This window comes from Aquarana catesbeiana, linkage group LG03 (assembly GCF_042186555.1).
Source record: "Aquarana catesbeiana isolate 2022-GZ linkage group LG03, ASM4218655v1, whole genome shotgun sequence".
In the NCBI taxonomy this organism is placed as follows: Eukaryota; Metazoa; Chordata; class Amphibia; order Anura; family Ranidae; genus Aquarana; species Aquarana catesbeiana.
The window spans coordinates 498,210,872-498,232,981 of NC_133326.1; the positions used below are offsets into that span (position 1 = coordinate 498,210,872).

Here is a 22,110-nt window from a genome sequence, read left to right on the forward strand (position 1 = left end):
TTTACATAGCAAAAATAACACCCCGAAATACATTCTGCTACTCCTCCTGAGTAAAACGATACCACATGTGTGAGACTTTTACACAGCCTGACCACATACAGAGGCCTAACATTGAAGTAGCACCTTCAGGTGTTCTAGGAGCATAAATTACACATCTCATTTCTCACCCACCTATTACACTTTTGAAGGCCCTGGAGCACCAGGACAATGGAAACGCCCACAAAATGACCCCATTTTGGAAAGCTAACACCCCAACGTATAATCTATGAGGCATAATGAGTCTTTTGAACGGTTCATTTTTTTCCAGAAGTTTTTGGAAAATGTGGAAAAATATGAAAACGCATTTTTTTTACACAAAGTTGTCCGTTTATAAGATATTTCCAACACATAGCATTTACATAGCAAAAATAACACCCGGAAATACATTCTGCTACTCCTCCTGAGTAAAACGATACCACATGTGTGAGACTTTTACACAGCCTGACCACATACAGAGGCCTAACATTGAAGTAGCACCTTCAGGTGTTCTAGGAGCATAAATTACACATCTCATTTCTCACCCACCTATTACACTTTTGAAGGCCCTGGAGCACCAGGACAATGGAAACGCCCACAAAATGACCCCATTTTGGAAAGCTAACACCCCAACGTATAATCTATGAGGCATAATGAGTCTTTTGAACGGTTAATTTTTTTCCAGAAGTTTTTGGAAAATGTGGAAAAAAATGAAAATGCATTTTTTTTTACACAAAGTTGTCCGTTTATAGGATATTTCCAACACATAGCATTTACATAGCAAAAATGACACCCCAAAATACATTGTGGCACTCCTTCTGAGTATGGCAATACCACATGTGTGAGACCTTTACACAGCCTGGCCACATACAGAGATCCAACATGCAAGGAACACCATCAGGTGTTCCAGGGACACATAGCATGCATATACCAAGAATTACACCCCAAAATACATTATGCTGAGCAAAGAGAAACAAAAGATTACCTGTGGTTTTAGTAGTATAGTTGTCCCCAGGAGGATAGCACTGGTCCAGGCAGCAGGCAGGGACTTGGTCAGCAACAGCGAACACAATTTTTCAGGCAGCAGGCAGAAATACTGTCCATAGTCAGTACAGGCAGCAGGCAGGGATACTGTCCATAGGTCAGTGCAGTGCAGGGTCAGTGCAGGCAGAGATTGTCAGCAGTGCCAAAATATTGGTCTTGGTAGTAGGCAGGAACAAGGTCCATGTGCTGTGGTCAGTGCGACAAACAGAGGCATGACAGCAGTAACTCCTACAGGCAGCAGGCAGAAGTAGGGCCTCGTTCAGGACAGAATGGGGACAGGGGTAGAGGCTTCTCCCACCCAAATCTCTTTGAAGCCTCCGAGTCTCCAGACCCTAATCTAGGAATGAGAAAACAAAGAAAATTGTTTTCTTCATCCAGAAAAACTATTCTGGAGCCCCTCACATATGTGAGACCCCTGTGTTGAATCCCACTAGTCCAGTTGCAGGGTACAAGATCAGTCCAAGAGGCAGGCAAGAGGCATGGTCAAACAGTCCAAGGTCAGTTCCAGGTCAGGCAAAGGTATGTACAGAATCGTTAGGCAGAAGCATGGTCGAATAACAGTCCAGGGTCAGTTCCATATCAGGCAGAGGTATGTACAGAATCGTTAGGCAGAAGCATGGTCGAAAAAACAGTCCAGGGTCAGTTCCAGATGAGGCAGCGGTATGTACAAAATCGGCAGGCAGAAGCGTGGTCAAATAACAAGCCAGGGTCAGTTACAGAGCAGGCAGTGGCATAAGGGGTGTGAAGGCAGGAACTGAGGATTACGGTTACCATACTTCACTAATAATTTAGTGAAGTATGGTAACCGCGGAAGCATTCACCTATACAGAGGCCTGGTTCGGAAGGACATTCTGCACAATAATAAGATGTGTCTCTTCTGACTCCTGCTCTGGTACACACCTTACATCTTTTTTGGCGTCTTTGGCCTGTTGGTCTGGGAGGGAGTTTATCTGGAAAGTGGCGCTCGGAGAGTCGACTAACAACATCTGATCGGATGTTTACTGGTGGGCCGTTCGGGAATATAAGGGCAGTGTAAATTTCCTCCAGGTAGCCAAGGAAGCGTTGGGGGTTTTGGGTGGATTTGCGGTAAATGATATAGGAGTTGTATATGGCCAATTGAAAAAAATAAATCGCTACTTTTTTGTACCAGTGGTATGTCCTTCTTGAGGCAAGATATGGTTCCAACATTTGATCGTTAAAGTCGACTCCCCCCATAAACAAATTGTATTGATGGATGCATGTGGGTTTCTGGATGGGGCCATTCCTTCTGGGGATTTCCACATAGGTGTTGTTGTGGATGGAAGACAACATATACACATCCCTTCTGTCCCTCCACTTCACTGCCAGAATCTCTTTGTTACGCAGACATGCCGTTTCTCCTTTTCTCAACTTCTTATTAACAAGACTTTGAGGAAAGCCCTTCCGATTTTTTTTCACGGTGCCACATGCTGGCGTCTTCTTCTGATGAAGGTTGTGGAACAGGGGCAGAGAAGTGTAGAAGTTATCTACATACAGGTGGTATCCTTTGTCGAGTAGGGGGTATATGAGGTCCCAAACAACTTTCCCGCTGGTTCCCAAGTAGTCCGGGCAATTAGGAGGCTGCAGCTGGGTGTCCTTCCCTTCGTACACCCTGAAGGAATATGTGTACCCTGTGGCTCGGTCACATAGTTTGTACACCTTCACCCCATAGCGGGCCCTTTTGCTGGGGATATATTGCTTAATTTTAAGCCTGCCGCTAAATTTCACAAGGGACTCATCTACACATATTTGTTGGTCCGGGGTGAACAGCTGGGGGAATACTTCGGAAAAATAATTTAATATTGGGCGAATTTTGTAAAGCCTGTCAAAATTTGGATCAGTTCGGGGAGGGCACTGGGTATTGTCGCTGAAATGTAGGAACCTCATTATCATCAGATACCTGGTTCTGGGCATTACCGCGGAGAAGAGCGGCATGTGGTGGAGGGGGTGGGTTGACCAATAGGAACGGAATTCGTTTTTTTGAGTGAGCCCCATATTCAATGTGAGGCCCAAAAAAACCTTGAACTCCTCCACTGTCAGGTCTCTCCACTCATAGGGACGGGCATAATATGATGTGGGATTTTGCAAAATAAATTGCTGTGCATACAGGTTGGACTGGGCCACAATTGACGCCAACATGTCCTCCGTAAAAATTAAATTAAAAAAATTAATTGGGGTGAAATTCCCTGTATCCACCTGGACTCCTGGCTGGGCCGTGAAAGGGGGAACGCTAGCTTCTCCTGAATTGGGAGGAAGCCACAAGGGGTTCTGAAGTGCAAAGGGAAGGCTGGCATGGGACCTAACCCTTTGGGGCTGGGGTGACACCCCACTGGTACTTGGCCTTTCTTGCCGAGGCACTGCGGTGCTAGTGGATGGCACTGCAGTGCTAGTGGATGCCACTGCGATGCTGGCGGATGCCACTGCGGTGCTGGCGGATGCCACTGCGGTGCTGGCGGATGCCACTGCGGTGCTGGCGGATGCCACTGCCTCCTCACTAGAACGCCTTCGTTTGGCGGGCCGAGTTTCTTCCTCCGAGTCTGTAAGTGTTTCACTACTGAGGACTGGCTCGTAATTTACGTCAGAATCCGAATTGGAGAGGGAATCTGAATTGGAGAGGGAATCTGAAAAATAGAGCTCCGCGTTGCTCTCGTCGGCCGTAGAAAGAATTTGGTATGCCTCCTCGGCGGAAAAGCTTTTTTTGGACATGGCTGCTGGTGGTTTATGAGATTGCACAGCTGTGTGCTAAGCCTGCACTGATGAGGTGGCACTAATTGATGGCACAGATGTGCACTGATGAGGCGGCACAGGTGGGCACTGATCGCACAGATAGGCACTGATGAGGCGGCACAGATGGGCACTGATGGGCACTGATGAGGCGGCACAAATGGGCACTGAGGCAGCAGATGAGCACTGAGGAAGCAGCACAGATGTGCACAGATTTACACTAATGAGGCGGCACAGGTGGGCACAGATATGCACTGATGTGGCACAGGTGAGGTGGCACAGATGGGCACTGATGAAGCGGCACAGATGGGCACTGATGAAGCGGCACAGATGGGCACTGATAAGGCAGCACAGATGTGCACTGAAGCGACAGATGGGCACTGATTGGTACAGATGGGCACTGATGAGGTGGCACAGATGGGCACTGAAGAGATGGCACAGATGGGCACTGAGGAGATGGCACAGATGAGCACTGATGAGTTGGTACAGATGCGCACTGATTGCACAGATGCGCACTGCACAGACGGGCACTGATGGGCACTGATGGGCACAGACGGGCACTGATGGGCACAGACGGGCACTGATGGGCACAGACGGGCACAGATGGGCACTGATGATGCACTGATGGCACAAGTGGGCACTGATGTGCACAGGTGGGCACAGATGGCACTATATTGGTGTCACTGTGGGCACTGTTGGGCACTTTTTGGGCACACTAGTAGTTTTACTACTCACAGAATCTCTCTCTCCTCACACGCTGTCTCTGTGTGAGGAGAGAGATAGCCGGCAATGAGAGATGATCTCAATTGTTTACCTTTTAGATCATCTCTCATTGGAGGCGGCGATCGCGCTGTAAACGGCTGCTGTGATTGGCCGTTTACAGCGATCTGTGATTGGCTGTGTCCAAGGGACACGGCCAACACAGATTTTCCCCGAGGCGCGCTCATGAAAGCGTGCTGGGAATGAGGAAAGGGGACGACGTCAATGGACGTCGTCCCGGTTTTTCAGATCCGCGCTGTTGACGTCATTTTACAATGGCCCGGATCTGAAGCAGTTAAAATGTTTTTTTCCAGCAAGAACTCGTCTATGTGGTCTTTTATTAAACGCTCCAGTATCTTCCTGACTATAGAAGTTAAACTAACAGGTCTATAGTTACTTGGTAAAGACTTTGATCCCTTTTTAAATATAGGCACCACGTTCGCCCTGCGCCAATACAGTGGTACTATTCCCGTCATTAATGAGTCCCTAAAAATTAGATACAATGGCTTTGAAATTACAGAGCTCAATTCTTTTAGGATGGTTGATGCCATCAGGTCCAGGTGCTTTATCTACCTTTATTCTGTCTAAATATTTCTGGACCATATCACTTTTTAACCATGCTCAGGCCTGACATTTTTACTATTAATATATTTGAAGAATTTTTTGGGGTTTGTCCTACTATGTTTTGCAATCTGTCGTTCGTTTTGAATTTTTGCATCCTTGATTTCCTTTTTACATATCCTGGTAAATTCTTTGTAACATTTAAACGACACTAGTGTTCCTTCATTTTTATATTTTTTAAAAGCTCTTTTGTTATTGTTTATAGCTTTTTTTAACTTTGGCCGTGAGCCACATAGGTTTTGTTTTTAGCTTTTTAAACTTATTGCCCATGGGAATATACTTTGCAGTGAGGTCCTAAACAGTCTTTTTAAAGAATTCTCATTTCTGTTCTGTGTTTATCAATGCAAATATTCCCTCCCAGTCTAAATCCTGGAGAGCAGCCCTCATCCTTGGAAAATTTGCTCTCTTCGAGTTAAGTGTTTTTATCTTTCCCATATGTATTTCTTGTTTACAGCTAACATCAAATGAAATCATGTTATGATCACTGCTGCCCAGGTGTTCCTTTATCTGGACATTAGTAATAAGCTCTGCATGGTTTGATGCAGAGCGTATTACTCCAACAGAGCTTCATTTCAAATGTATTTGGGTTCTTGAAGTAATGTTTAAATGTAATTCTGGCTTAGGGTATAAAAAAAAAATTCAGCAAAAAAAACAAAAACCTTAACCGGTTGGTTTATGTTTTATCCAAACTTTGCATCCTTCTGTTTAAAATAAAAGTTAATTGTTTTGTTAGGGTTTTTTTTCTCAGGTTTTTGAATTTTTCTAAGACAAGTTTAGAGATGGCCTTTCTCTGTATTCCTTCAGTTATTCGTTTTTGAGCAGCTGTTGTCATTTTATATTGCAGGGACACATTTATTGTGACTCTTGGAAATGCTATAACCAGCATTATAGCAGGATTTGCCATCTTCTCCGTACTGGGTTACATGTCGCAGGAGCTGGGAGTTCCCGTTGATCAAGTGGCTAAAGCAGGTCAGAACAGAATATTAGATTACCTTTTGTTCATTTTACAGCCATATTCTGAAATGTAGTCTTTTATTTAAAGGTAATACAGGCATACCCCACTTTTAAGTACACAATGGGGTTTATTTATTAAAGCTGGAAAGTGCAAATTCAGGCTCACTTCTGCATAGAAACCAATGAGCTTCTAACCCCAGCTTGTTCAATTAAGCTTTGGTAATAAGACCTGGAAGCTCATTGGTTTCTATGCAGAAGTGAGCCTGATTTTGCACTTTCCAGCTTTAGTAAATAAACCCCATTGTGTACTTAAAAGTGGGGTTTGCCTGTACTGTGTGTATTCTTTCAATTGCACCCCCCTCCCCCCCTTACCAATCCTTGGATATGGTGGCTGTATCAGTTTTCTTTTTTTTTTCAGCCTAAGTACATGTTTTTGCAGGTACAGATGATCCTGTCAAAATGTACACATTGCCTATAACTATCATTACTAATTCCTTATGATATCATTTAGGTGTGTTTTAAAATAACTACACTGTCACATGTATGATGATGTTATCCAAGTTCGCTTTTGTAACAGAGATAATCTGGAAATTCATTAGGAGTGCCAAATGCTTGCATTGTACAAATCTGGAGGGTTCTTGCATATGGCCAAATTCTTTAAAGAGTAACTTCACTTTTGATGAGAAAAAAAAATTCCTCTCTGGGTGATCTATGTGCATTGCAATGGTTTTACCAACTTTTTTGCAGATACCTATTCTGAAGAAATAGCTGTTTTTTTTATCTGTGTCCATATACAGAGTGACTCTGTATGGGAGTGGTTTTATAATTATCAATCATCTGCTGCACCCTCCAGGGCTCTAATGAGGAAATTGGCAGGGTCTGCATCCCTTTAAACATGATTTCCAATTTTGTTGCAGAGGATGCCACAAATCTGACTTATATCTTAGCGTAGACTCATGGGAAAATTAGTGAGCCAATCACCCAAGCAGGAAATTACATTTTCAGGGGGTGGTCTGTACACAGCCTGTGTACAGAATGCCTTCAGGTAACCATATTGCATTGCATTTTACAAAAAAATGACAGCGCCGCTGCAGATTGAAAATGAAAGGTAATTTTTAAAAACATTCATTTACAATATTGCTTGTGTAGCAATTGTATATGCTATATTATTTATTTTTGTGGCCTAATTTTTTTTCCCATGAAAGTGGAGTTACCTTTTAAAGATCAGGCCACCCAAAAAAGAGCTTGAACCAGACACAGTCTACACATTAGTTTATACACGTTGTGGATAATTGATAGAGAGCTAAGCAGCTCATTTATTGCCTCCTGATGCTAAATGGTTTCCTACAATTATCCCATATAATCCCATGACCTTCATGAGAGTCCTGTAAATCACAAAATATAAAGGGTACAAGAATAGTTTCTTATAGGTGGGTGTAGCGTGGTGTGGCGGCAGTAACACGCACTCAGTCCAATTGAAAGAACTTGTATTGAAGTCAAAGTAAAACTGTTTACAACAAGCCTGGCAGAAGGAAACCCAACCGGAATCACAGATGACAGCAGCGTGTAGCAGTGCAGGTCTCAGTCGAGCTGACAGACATCTGTCTTGAAGGGAGGATCGTGGTCTAGCCAGTCCAAGCCCAAGTGGGGAGGTTTCCAAGAAGAGTAGTTAGCAGATCCCTAAGCTTTCCTTACATGTCTGGAACTTTTCCCTGATGCTAATACTGTCCCAGACAGATGGGTGACCTGCCCCTACATTATCCACACACTAAATGCACGCCAAACCCAGGAGCCAGGGTCTTAAATAGACTCTGCCTGACCCTAAATGGCCACTTGGGTCACATGGGCTGTCAGCATCCAACCAGATCGCTGCCTCCATGACCCAGGAAACCATAGAGATTCCTCCTGACTTCCTCTCACTCTGCACTGCTGCTGTGGTTGAGCGCCACCTGCAGTGGAGAAAATAGACTGCACCTGCCTACATGCTGGGATCTTAGAAATGACACTTGGGGGGAAAAAAGGAAATGTTGAATACCTCTACATACACTTCTTTTCATTGACTCTTTGATACTTAAGGCTGGTGAGTCTGGGAGAGCAGAGATTTTATTTCCTCTAGTAATTAGTAGGGTTGTATAGGGTATTTATGCATATTTTTTAAAATTATTTTTTAAAATGTATTTTATTATTTATGTATTATCCTTAGGGCAGAGTATTTTATTTGTATTTAATTTTATTCAGGTAAATAATAAATATTAGCCAAAGCACACATTAAATGCAGATTTAATTTATCATCTCTCTGCTCTCTTCTGGTCGATCTGAGCAGAGTGCTATTAACTTGCAAATAATTCTGGAAACTGGGTGCTCTGTGAGAATGGACCACCTATGGGAATATGGGGCTCCTTCTACTCTATTTACCAGGTTTAGCCAGCAGATGGAGCTATAAAATCTATTGTATGCAAGTTTTCTGCAGTTCTTGACGTCCGTGCTGTACAGATAGCGTAAATTGATCACCTGCTGTTTAGTCCTATTCAGAGCACACAGCTGAATGAGTCATAAGAGTAGGGTTGCCACCTGTCCAGGATTCACCCGGACAGTCTGGGCTTTGAATCATGTGTCCAGGTTTCAGTCCACCTGAAACCTGGACGAATTCTTCAGACAGGAATTCTTCAGATCAGCAAGGTGCACTATGTGTGCCACATTACTATTCTCTTTAGAGTGCCCAAAGGTGTCCCAGGTCTGTTACAATCCTATAGTGTATATTAACCACTTCAATACCAGGCACTTTCCCCCTTCCTGCCCAGGACAATTTTTAGCTTTCAGCGCTGTCATATTTTGAATGACAATTCTGCGATCATGCAACACTGTACCCAAACTACATTTTTATAATTTTCTTCCCACAAATGGAGCTTTCTTTTGGTGGTATTTAATTACCTCTGCGGTTTTTAATTTTTGCGTTATAAATGAAAAAAAGATGGACAATTTAGAAAAAAAAAATCTGATGGGCACGGATAGGTGGCTCTGATAGGCAGCACTGACGACACTGATAGGCGACACTGATGGGCACTGATAGGCAGCATTGATTGGCACTTGATTGGCATTGATTGGCATTGATTGGCACTTTGATGGGGCACTGACAGGCATTACTGATGGGGCACTGATTGGCACTTTGATGGAGCACTGACAGGCATTACTGATGGGGCACTGATTGGCACTTTTTTGGGCACTGATTGGCACTGTTGTGGGAACTTATTGGTACTCTTATGGGCACTGACAGGCGTTTATAGAGGAAGACAGGCTGGCAGGTGATGGGCACTGATTGGTAGCTAATAGGCACATTTTGATGGGGGCTGTGCTGATAATCAATGTGCTGATTATCAGCACAGACCCCCCATCTGACAGGGTGAGGCGCCGATCGGCTCTCCCTGTCAGCGTGAACCAAGGAAAGCACTTCCTGGTTCACACGATGATCAGCTGTGATTGGTCACAGCTGATCACGTAGTAAGAAGCCTCTGTCAAAGGCTTCATACAACGATCGGAGTTGCGGTGTGTCAGACTGACACACAGCACCTCCGATCGCCGCGCGTCCCCACAGGCTTGCGATGCCTCTGTTATCCTGATCACGTCATAAGAGGTCCGGTCAGAATAACACAACCACTTTGCCACTGTCATTTTTTTATACGGTGGGCGGCAAGTGCTTAAAAAAGAATAATTTTGCTGTGCGCCACTAAAAGTGTTTGGGTTTGGCTTGAAGAAAAAGTGGCAACCCTACATAGGAAAGACAAACACTTTTCTCTCGCTTTCCACTTCAAACAGATCTGGAGTGTCAGTTAGAGAGAGACAGTGAACAGCTACTGCTGGGTTGTATTTTTAGCCCAGAATGCTTGTTATCAGTGTCATGGTAATGGGTTATAATAAACATCTACTTTAAAATGAACAGTTACAAAAAAGTGACATAAAAGATCAATTTATTATTTTGTAAAAATATATTACACAATTATTTCAAATTTGCTAAATGTCATGGTTTCCTTTTTTACCAGATTCCCCCCTTAAATAAAGGGAGATTGTAATTTGTGGTACTGGGCAGCACAGTCTCAGAAATAATACTTTCTTCAGATGCCCTGATAAATGAGCACAATTGTGTTTCTTTAATAGTATAGCAGAATCTAGGATCGTATGCTTCTTTGCCTGTGGACAGCGCCGGGGAACAGTACATCAAACATTTCACTGTTTATTAGCTTTGCTTTATTAGCTGCGGCCATTCACCTGACAAATTCATGTTGCTTCTTTTCATGTACAGACAAATACATTTCTGTTGACTGCAAATGTATATAATTAAAACGAAACTATCTATTATTGTGTAGGCTTGGAATATCTAACATTCAATTGCAGCCACCAAAGAACGAAGCAGAGAATATTGTTGCTTTGAAGCAGGATAATGCATTTCCTGGCTTCCAGCAAATGATAAATCTTCACAGTACTACTTTGTCGCTACAATAAAGTAAAGAACTTTTACAAAACACAGATGCGCTTTATTTTTATAAATGTTGGACCATTTAAATGGGTTCAAATCATTCACAGTTCCCATCAGTGGCGGCTAGAGGGTTTTTTTTAAGGGGGGTGGCAAACAATGCAGCCACCCCCCCCCCCCCCTCCGTTCGGTTCACCCGCTTCCTGATTGGTCGGGAAGAGAATCAGTGTGACAATAGCGAATATTTATTCGCTATTGTCAAACAACTGGTGGGCTCCATGCTGTCAACCCATGCTGGATGGCTTTATAGGACATTGTTCTACTTTTGCTGCTGTTATCTACCATCCAGCTCCATATATATATTTTTTGGCCTCTTACTCTTCAATTAGTGAATGTGAGCAAGCCACCTCTGTTGCTTTATTCTTGACAGCCATTGATCTTCTGTGGGGCTTGAGGTCTGGGTTGGGCTGAGACCCATACCACACGGGTCTCAGCCCAACCCAGACCTCAAGCCCCACAGAAGATCACTGGCTGTCAAGCAGAAGGCAACAGAGGCAACTTGCTTGCATTCACTAATGGAAGAGTAACAGACCACAAAATATATATATATATTATAAGGAGCTGGATGGTAGATAACCGCAGCACCACTGAACCATTACCTGTCAGTCTGAACATCCAGTCATGTCCATATCTTTGATTGCTTCCACTTCCTTATCCCCTGATAAAGACTTCACATAAGTTGAAATGCGTTGGGTTGACTTGGTGGATATGCAATTTATTTTAATAATTTCATGTATCCCTGCAGTATATGTATATTGTAGGAATGGAATAAGATCAGGACGTGAAGGCCCCTTTCACATTGAGGTGGTGGGTGCGTCGGTGGTAAAGCAACGCTATTTTTAGTGGCGCTTTAACGTCAATTTCGCGGTGCTATTTGGCCACTAGCGGGGTGCTTTTACCCCCCACTAGCGGCCAAGAAAGGGTTAAAAACCAGCCGCGAAAGAGATAAAACCACCGCAAAGTGCTGCTGCAGGAGCACTATGTCGGCGGCATAGCCGCGCTGCCCCATTGATTTAAATGGGCAGGAGCGGTGAAGGAGCGGTGTATACACCGCTTCTTCACCTCTCCAAAGATGCTGTTAGCAGGACTTTCTTTAGCATCCTGCCAGCGCTCCAGTCCAGTGTGAAAGCCCTCGGGGCTTTCACATTGGAGAGACAGCAGCGGCTCTTTCAGGGCGCTTTGCAGGCACTATTTTTAGCGCTGTTAGCGCCTGCAAAGCGCCCCAGTGTGAAAGGGGTCGAAGTGTCTAGACCAGCCAATTTTAAACCTGTTGTTCAATAAAAGTTTTTTTTTACTTTGTATATACCAATTTGTATTTGTGTGATTTCTATTGCTGCAACAAAGTCCCATGGGAAATATCTTTTGTCTAGTGTATCAGAGATGGAGCAGCTTTCTTCCCATGATATAATTGCTACTTTCTGCTTTTATGTAGTATGGAAGAGATAGCAACAATGAAAGTCCTTGCAGAATCCTACATCAGCAAACTGTCAAATTCCTGGACCCCTTTGTTTTCAATTCATGGACTCCTATGTCCAGGGCAGGACTTAGGGTGGTGGGGGCCCCTGGACTTGAGTCACTTTCGGGCTCTACCCTGCTATATATATGCACAGCTCTATAAAACAGAAATAGAAAAGGACAAGGTGCGCCAGACTCAGTGCAGTATTAAAGAACTTCTGTTTAATTGGACAAGAAAAAACAGCCAAATAGCTACTCACAAAAGTAGATAATATATAAGCGTATAAGTGGGGAATACTGTACTGGTATTCGTCCTGGGTCCACGATTAATAAAAGCAATAAAAATGGATAAAATGATAATTACCGTATTTATCTGCGTATAACACGCACCCCAAGTTTAGGAGGGAATTTTAAGGAAAAAAACTTTTAGGAGGGATGTTTAAGGGAAAAAAATTACATTTAAATGCCCATCAATGCAGCCTTATCAGTGTCCATCTGCAGCCTTGTCAGTGTCATTGCAGCCTTGTCCAGTGTCAGTGTGGCCTTGCCCCAGTGTCATTTGCAGACGTGTCAGTGTAGCCTTGATCCAGTGTCATTGCTGCCTTGTCATTGCAGCCTTTCAGTTTAAAAATGGCGCCGCCAAGATACAGAACCGGCTTTTGGCCGCTCTCGGCGGCTCTCGGCGGCTTTCGGCCGCTCTCGGCGGCTCTCGGCGGCTTTCGGCGGCTCTTGGCCGCTCTCGACGGCTCTCGGCTGCTCTCATCGGTTTTCGGCCGCTCTCGTCGGCTCTTGGCAGCTTTCGGTGGTTTTCGGACGCTCTCGGCGGTTTTCGACCGCTTTCGGCCGCCCTCACCAGCTTTTACCTTCTCTCCCTTCTGCTGGATTTCAGCTGCTGCAGGGAGAGAAACATAGTGGGGGGGGATCAGTTTTAGCAATTGCCCTGATACATAACACTGAAAAATGCCCCTTTCCCCCTCATGGCTGCCAGCTTTGGCTTCTCTTCCTCTCCCTTCCACCAGATGCAAACATCTGTGGGCATAAAGGGCATCCTTTCAGGATGGAGAGCGGGATGAGGGGGCGATAAAGGGAGCGGTAAATATATAATATTTACCGACCCCTTCCTTAAAGAAGTGAACACAGTAAATACTCAAGTATAGTAAACTGCGTTTATGTCTTCAGTTTATGAATGAACAGGAAGCTTCTGTACAGAGTGCTTCCTGTTCGTTCATTTGCAGTGTATCTAAGGCTGCAGAGTAATTCCTTTCTCTAAAAAAATACTTAAAAGAATTAAGGGCTTATTGACATTTTTCTGGCCCATACAGTGTGCATGAGCAGTTTGTTTGTGTGGCTGGAGCCGTCTGTTACTCAATGGAGAAGCAGCGTCTGTAAGAACACAGATGCTGGTCTTAATTTGACAGTTGTACAGGTATGGGTTAGTGGCCCTGGCTGCACACTGCCTGTGTTTGGGGACATACATCTGCACCTACACACCTGTGAAATTAGAACCTGCGGCGGTGTTCGTACAGCTGCTATGTCCCTATAACGTAACATTTGCTTGCACAAAGCTCCAGCCACATAAAAGAAAAACCTTGATTCGCACTGTACAGACCATAGTGCCTATTTGAATGAGCTCCAAGATCTTATTCCCAAACAGAACTTTATTTAGTAATTCAATACAGTTTTATTTTTTAGATTTAGCAGGAATTTTGTAAGTTATGCTGTGTTTGTGTTTGAAAATAATGATTTTAGTTTATTTTTAGCGAAAATATAATTGGGGGTCATGGTGGGGCCCTGTTAGGTAGGGGTGATTTCTAACAGAAGCCCTGGCCTCACCAAAAAACTAACTTCTGCAGAAAAAAGTAAAATGTATAGGGCGTATGCAGTCATTGCAGATATGGTTCTAGGATACAGTATGTCTTTTATAGTGCCCCCTTGGAAGTGCCCTGAGAGCCAGTACTGGCTTCCTGACACTGGAGGAGAGGCTTCACCATACAAGGTTGGCTGCCTCTGTGATCTATAGAAGGTCAGTTACTGCCATAGGGAGGACTGATTCATTATTTCCTAATTTATTATTTCCAAGTATCTTATGGTGCCAGCAGTAAAGAGGTTGATGTGTTGTATATTTTATAGTGCAGCCATAGGTGTAGCCTATTACATTAGGGTGTGCACCCCAAAGCTCAAACACACATGCCTTTCTCTGCAGCCTCAGCTTCATGGGACAGTGAATGAATGAAAAGAACTCTGTGCTGAGCAGCTTCCTGTTTATTCACAAACTGAATCATGGTAAACACCGTTTGCTATGCTTCAGTTATTAATGAACACAGTGAGTGAGTGTGTTCACTGTGTTCATTTAGAAAAGGAAGGGGCCGGTAAATTACATATTGATCAGTCTTTTCCCTGGCACCTTATCCCGGAACACACACCCCCCCCCCCCCCCAGCAACCAAGGGGAAAGGAGAGAAGAGGAGGAAAGCCATTAGCACTGTGGGGGGATGGGAAGCCCGGGCAGTAAGGGGCACACCTGGCAGACCCCCTGCACATGCCTAGGAGTACAGCTTAGTACTTTAAAGTATCATTAAACCCATCATTAAACTTTTCAGCTGAGAATAAAACAATAAATAAAAGTATTAAGCTTTACTAGTACGCAGATCTCATTGCTTTTTTTTTTTTTTTTACATAAAGCAACCCAAATAGGTTAATTATCTGGCGCATAGGTGTGCGCAGGGGGTGTGCCACCCTAATCACTATGTATGGTGCAGATTCCTCCTAGTGCCCCGCTCCCCTCATGTTGGACCCCCCGCCCCGCAGTGCTGCTGGCTTCCTTCCTCTGCCCCCAGCTGCTGCTAGGAATGTTTCAATTTGTAGAGCAGGGGAAGGGGCTAGTAAATATGTCATTTACCAGCCCCTTCCTTTTTTAAATGAACACAGTGAACACACTAACTCACTGTGTTTATTCATAACTGATGCATAGTAAACTGTTTACTATGATTCAGTCTGTGAATGAACAGGAAGCCGCTTAGCACAGAGCACTTCCCATTAATTCACTGTCCCATGCAGCTGGGGCTGCAGAGAAAGGCATGTGTGTTTGAGCTTTGGGGTGCACACCCTAATCCAAAAGGCTGCGCACACCTATGCGTCAGAGCCATAGGCTTGTGCACGGGGTGTGCCAGGTGTGCCTGGGCATCTTATCACCCCCTGTGGTGCAGATTCCCCCTGTTTAGACTCCTGATATTTCCCCAAACCCCCCTAAATGGACTCCTATATTGAAAAAAAACTAATAAAAAAAAAGAAATTCTAAAAAATAAAAAATAAAATAATTAAAAAAAAAACGACTGGCACCGCTCACTGCCCTACTGACACAGTGCATTGCTCTATCGACACTGTCATTATTTACAGTATACAGGCATATGTGTTTGAGCTTTGGGGTGCACACCCTAATGCCATAGGCTGTGCACACCTATGATCTGGGGGATATGTTACCTGCAGATTACACAAATAATAGTGCCTACCCATGATAACATTATTATTACCTCTGTTATAATGCTGGTAATAAGGTTGCCTCCTCCTCCATAGTTATAAATATAAATTCTATAGTAATCTTAGTTTTAATGTTTATTCCAAGATTTTTTTTTAATTTTCCTGCAGTCAGATCATTCCTGCTCATCTGATTGCCCTTGAACATCTATGGTCTGCTTCAGAGTATATTCATTCATTTCCCATGGAAAATCCCACTACATTTTATATGTTTTTGTGCCTTTAATATCTCAGAGAATCAGACTTGGATTAGGTTAATTCTTTCTACTTTTAGACTTTGCAGTTGAAGCTGCCTGCAGGGAGTACATCGATCCTCAGTACTGTAGAGAGGAATCATTATGCAATTAATGTCATTTAGCTCATTTTTTAAAACCGTCAATTCAGATATGGGGGTAGGCATGCTGTCTCTTGGAAGCTACACGCAGTTCTCTAAAGCCGCTGGGTAAAGAATTGGCAATCCATTAAAACTTAAAAAGAAATTTAATGATATCGATGTTCTTTTACCAAGGCAGAAAACTGAGTTGTTTTTTTTTTTTTTTGGGGGGGGGGGGGGTGTTTAGGGTGAAACCAACATAGACTTTAAAGAAAGGAGAAATGAAAATTCTACTTTCTTTTTCAAAAATCTTGTTTCATTTGCTTTATGCATGCCACTGCCCAGTTGCCTCTGCGGCGATAGAGCAATTTTTTTTAGACAGGCAGCAGTGCTTGCTGCCCTCTGAAAAGCAATCTGTGGTGGATTGGAGTTCAGAAGGCGGTATAGCTGCAGTTTGCAGGCGTTCATGAGGTGATCCTGCTGCCTCCTGAATGTCCAACCCAAGGTGGATTTTGTAGTAAAAAAATCGTACTGCAACTGCAAGCCAAGCGTTTGGTGTGCTCTCCCTGGACTTATTGGGTGATTTTGCCTGATAAACTCTGCAGCCCGATTTACAAATGCAGTGACCACAAAGTGATTGCAAAGTTTTATGGCCATGGCATGTGTAAAGCCTTGTCAGGCTGTAATGTTAGCATTATGGTGTTACACATGGGGCCCCCCTGGCCGCCTATTTATAAAAGGGCCCTTTGAGCTCATTCACCCCCCTTTTATCCCATCTGCGCTCATCTCCCTTTACTAACTATGCACAATCATAAACTTTGCACTCCTCTCCTGCATATACTACCTGCTGTCAAAAACTTCCATGCTGTCTCCTGCACATTCTAGACACCATCATACATTCTGCACTCCTCTTCTGCATATACTGGCCACCATTGCACACTCCTCTATTGCACATACCCACTGTCATACTCTCCTCACTCATTTCCCACACATGTCCATTTGTCACCATACACTCCACACTCCTTTCCTAGAAATAACATCATATACTCCATACTCTTCTTCCTGCACATACTACCCACTGTCATCAATTCCACACTCTTCTCCCTGCACGTATGGACTGCCACCATACACTCTGCACACCTCTCCTCCTTTCCTACACATACCATCCCACACTTTACACTCCTTTCATGCACATACCATCATACACTCCACAGTTTTTTTCCTGCACATACACACTGTCGTCATGCACACCACACTCCTCTCCTGCACATACTACTTGCCTTCTCACCCTTTGCACTCCTCTTCTGCTCATACTATCTGTTGTCATACACTCTGCACTCCTCTCCTGCACATACTATCTGTTGTCATACACTCTGCACTCCTCTCCTGCATAAACTGGCCACTTTTACACCCTCCACACTCCTTCTCAGCAAATCCTACCTATCATCAAACCCGCTGAACTCATTCCCTGCATAAAACATATTACACTTTGCACTCGTTTCCTACACATACAGTCATACACTCCACACTCCTTTCCTGTACATAACAGAATACCCTCTACTTAATTGAATGCCCCACACATAATGTACATTCTACAATGGCTTGTTTAATGCACAGCAAAAAAAAAGCAAGCGAAAAGTTGCATAGCCAGCCATAGTTGCAGAAGCAAGTCGACCATAATCTTGATTTTTGCAACATATTTCCAGTTGTCAGTTGACAGAAAATGTCTGAATCTAAAGCAATTAGCATTCAGAAATGGTCTATATAGGGTGACTTGCATTCCCCGTAAAAAATGCTAGGGTTACCTATGACTGAAATCATTTCAGGCGTTTGAAATCGTGTTCTAGTTATTGATTTTTTTTTAAACTGGAGAGTGCAAAATCTGGTGCAGCTATGCATGGTAGCCAATCTACTCCTAACTGTAGCTCGTTAATTTAAGCTTTGACAAAAAACTTGGAAGCTGATTGGTTTCTGTGCAGAGCTACACCAGATTTTGCACTCTCCAGTTTTAGTAAATCAACCCCAGTGAGTTTTAGACATGATTGAGAGGGTGTTATCTATAAGATGGTGAGACTTAAAGTAGAACTATAGGCAAAACTTTTTTTATTCATTTTGAATAGAGCAAAGGAGGGTTATAACCCCTGTCGGATTTTTTTTTACATCTGTGACCCATTGTGGAGATTTTCCTTCACTTCCTGTCCCTTAGCCAAACAGGATGTGAGAACAGATCCCTGCAAATTAATGGAATCTCCAGGTCACCAGGACTAGTGTCCAGATTGGAAAATTACCCCTCTATTACTTTTCTGGGGACAACCTAAAATTTGTGATTTTCTTTTACTTTCACTTTCAATGATAACAGTAAGCAGGACAATATAGAAGGTGAATCTTCCTAAATGGGGTACAGGCAGCAATAAAAACTGACATGGGTTCTAATTTCTCTCCACTCCATCCCAAAAAAAATGCCTTTAGTTACACTTTAAAGCGGTTGTATAGTCAATTTTTTAACTTTTACCTACAGGTAAGCCTATAATAAGGCTTACCTGTAGGTAAAAAAAATATCTCCTAATTCCCCTTGCTATGAGCCGCTGACTGCAGCGGCGCATGCGCACAGGGGATTCTCGGCTGAAGGCCCGGCAGATGCCGGACCTTGCTGGAAAGAAATCTCCCGCGTGCAAGCGCGGGAGTGGCGACATCACGCCTCCAGCCACTCACAGCGCTGGAGCCGCGATACCCGGAAGACACGCCGAGGCAACATGTCAGCTACCTCGGCGTGGACCAGGTAAGATACCGACGCCTCGTTCTAAAGTAAGTATTTCATATTGAGCTAGTATTTCATAATGAGCTAGCTCATTATGCCTTTTGCCTTACAGGGGTATTAAAAAAAAAAGTGTCAGCGGGTATACAACCGCTTTAACAGCTAGGGGTATATGTCTTGGCACCCAGGGCAAGGTTGCATGGAGTATTGCTGTTAATTCTTGCTCTACATCTACCCAACATTTATAAGGTGCATGTATGCACCACTCAAGTACCCTTGAGAGATGGATGGCTTGGTGGTATTTGATAGGTTCGGGAAAAACCTATGACAACTCTATCTTCTGGAAGGAGCAGGAGCTTGTGTGAGACCTGATTGGATATATAGGCCCACATAAATTTTATAAATTATTTGCATACATAATGGAGAAATGAGCTCACGTATTAAATGCGGGGAAGGACATTCATTTATAAGATGCTCGTTTTCCCGAGACTTGCGTGAGCATCCTTTGTCCAGTTACATACAAACAATAAGCGCTCAAGTGAAAAAAATGTCTAAAATCTTGCTGCAATCTTGTAGATCTGATGAAAAAGGTCAGCCCTTAAACCTGATAAGTGGTTATGCATGTTAGAGACAGCGGCTGCATGCTCCCTAGAAGGATCCACTACAAGAATTTCTTCTTGGCCGTAAAGGTTGAGCAGGTGTCTTCCTGCGTGTCATTTTATGTGATATAGAAGGTCTATAAAGAAATGTTTGTGAATACCACATTTTACTATTTGTAATAAAGGTTATATGAAGATGTCACATGATGCTCGTGCGCATTGTATATTTTTTGTCCAGCATTTTAGATCTTGTCTTGTGTTAGTAAGAAGTGGTTGGGAAGTTTTCCTTAAAGATATCTTTTAGCATTGTAGTAATAAAATATATTTGAGGATATAAAAGGAAGGTGTTAGCTATGCGTGCTATGTCAGTTTATTGGTTGAGTCACACAAGATGGTTAGATGTTGCACCACTTATCAGCCACGGGGAGGCATCTGGTGTGGCTAGCCTTAGAAAAATCAGTTTGTGTGTAGAATTCATTATAATTTCTTTGATTTAGTTTTTGTAGCTTGGTAAATACGACATTTAGCAGATTTGATTATTTCTATTCATTTGATATAGGGTTTAAAATGGTTGGTATACTGATTTTTTTTTTTTTTTTTTTTAGTCCTTTCATTTGTCAACTCCAGTTGGATCCAAGGTCAAATGAATGGGAACTGATTATGAATTGCCATAGTTGCCAACATTGTGAAAACATTTTTAGGGACACTTTTTTGGCTGTAGGCGGAGTCTTGTTATAATTAGGGTGCGGGGCATGCGTTTGTGGGCGTGGCACAGGGAAAAAGTAAAATAGTGGGCGTGTCCTAAATGGGTGTGGCTCAAAGGGGGTGTGGTTAGAGTCTGAGATAAATGAGGGATGGAGAAGGAAAGGGGGGGAGAGGAATGAAGGGACAGCAGCCAAATATCCTACACAACAATGGAAATATGTGTATTCTAGAAAGTTTAACCGGTTCCCGACCGGCGCACGCCGATGTACGTCGGCAGAATGACACAGCTGGGCAAATGGGCATACCTGTACGTCCATTTGAATTCCCCGCCATGTCATTGCGTGCAAGCCGCCGGCCGGGAGCTCCGTGAGTCAGGTCGCGGGTCCCGCGGACTCGATCACAGCAGGGATACCCGCGATCGCCTCACGGAGAGGACGAACGGGGAGATGCTGATGTAAACAGCATCTCCACGTTCTGCCTAGTGACAGTGTCACTGATCACAGCTCCCTATCATCGGGAGCTGTGATCAGGGTAATGACACAGCTAGCCCATCCCCCCTACAGTTAGTAATTACTCCCCTAGGACACACTTAACCCCTCCCCGCCCCCTAGTGGTTAACCCCTTCACTGCCAGTGTCATTTACACAGTAATCAGTGCATTTTTAATCGCACTGATCGCTGTATAAATGACAATGGTCCCAAAAATGTGTCAAAAATGTCCGACATGTCCGCCATAACGTCACAGTCACAATAAAAATTTCTGATTGCCGCCATTACTAGTAAAAAAAAAAATTATTAATAAAAATGTCATAAAACTATCCCCTATTTAGTAAACGCTATAACTTTTGCGCAAACCAATCAATAAACGCTTATTGCGATTTTTTTTTAACCAAAAATATGTAGAAGAATACGATCGGCCTAAACTGAGCAAAAAATGTTTTTTATATATTTTTGGGGGATATTTATTATAGCAAAATGTAAAAAATAATGCGTTTTTTTCAAAATTGTCGCTCTTATTTTGTTTATAGTGCAAAAAATAAAAATCACAGAGGCGATCAAATACCACCAAAAGTAAGCTCTATTTGTGGGAAAAAAAAGGACGTCAATTTTGTTTGGGAGCCACGTCGCACGACCGCGCAATTGTCAGTTAAAGCGAGGCAGTGCCGAATCGCAAAAAACGCTCTGGTAAGGAAGGGGGTAAAATCTTCCAGGGCTGAAGCAGTTAACAATCAACAGATAAAGATACTCCAAACACCTGGTGTTAGCACTTCAATCATCCCGGCACCATGGTTGTTATGGCGTCAGGATGATTGAAGTGCATTATTTCCCCCCTCACATCAGGAGTCCCCAGCGGAGCCCCCCCTCACATCAGTAGTCCCCAGCGGAGCCCCCCCTCACATCAGGAGTCCCCCGAGGAGCCCCCTCACATCAGGAGTCCCCAGCGGAGCCCCCTCTCACATCAGGAGTCCCCAGCGGAGCCCCCCCACATCAGGAGTCCCCAGCGGAGCCCCCCTCACATCAGGAGTCCCCCGAGGAGCTCCCTCACATCAGGAGTCCCCAGCGGAGCCCCCCCACATCAGGAGTCCCCAGCGGAGCCCCACTCACATCAGGAGTCCCCAGCGGAGCCCCCCCTCACATCAGTAGTCCCCCGAGGAGCCCCCTCACATCAGGAGTCCCCAGCGGAGCCCCCTCTCACATCAGGAGTCCCCAGCGGAGCCCCCCCACATCAGGAGTCCCCAGCGGAGCCCCCCTCACATCAGGAGTCCCCCGAGGAGCTCCCTCACATCAGGAGTCCCCAGCGGAGCCCCCCCACATCAGGAGTCCCCAGCGGAGCCCCACTCACATCAGGAGTCCCCCGAGGAGCCCCCTCACATCAGGAGTCCCCAGCGGAGCCCCCCTCACATCAGGAGTCCCCAGCGGAGCCCCCCCACATCAGGAGTCCCCAGCGGAGCCCCCCTCACATCAGGAGTCCCCCGAGGAGCTCCCTCACATCAGGAGTCCCCAGCGGAGCCCCCCCACATCAGGAGTCCCCAGCGGAGCCCCACTCACATCAGGAGTCCCCAGCGGAGCCCCCCTCACATCAGGAGT

At 44.3% G+C, this 22,110-nt stretch overlaps 1 protein-coding gene across 1 annotated transcript in view; it reads left to right on the forward strand.

Moving 5' to 3' along the window:
* SLC6A7 (solute carrier family 6 member 7) overlaps positions 1-22,110 on the forward strand; it is a 237,857-nt gene that overhangs the window by 141,711 nt on the left and 74,036 nt on the right. Inside the window, exon 8 of the mRNA XM_073621084.1 lies at positions 6,026-6,150. Within this exon, the coding sequence (XP_073477185.1) occupies positions 6,026-6,150 (125 nt within the window). The remainder of the gene's footprint in view (positions 1-6,025; positions 6,151-22,110) is intronic.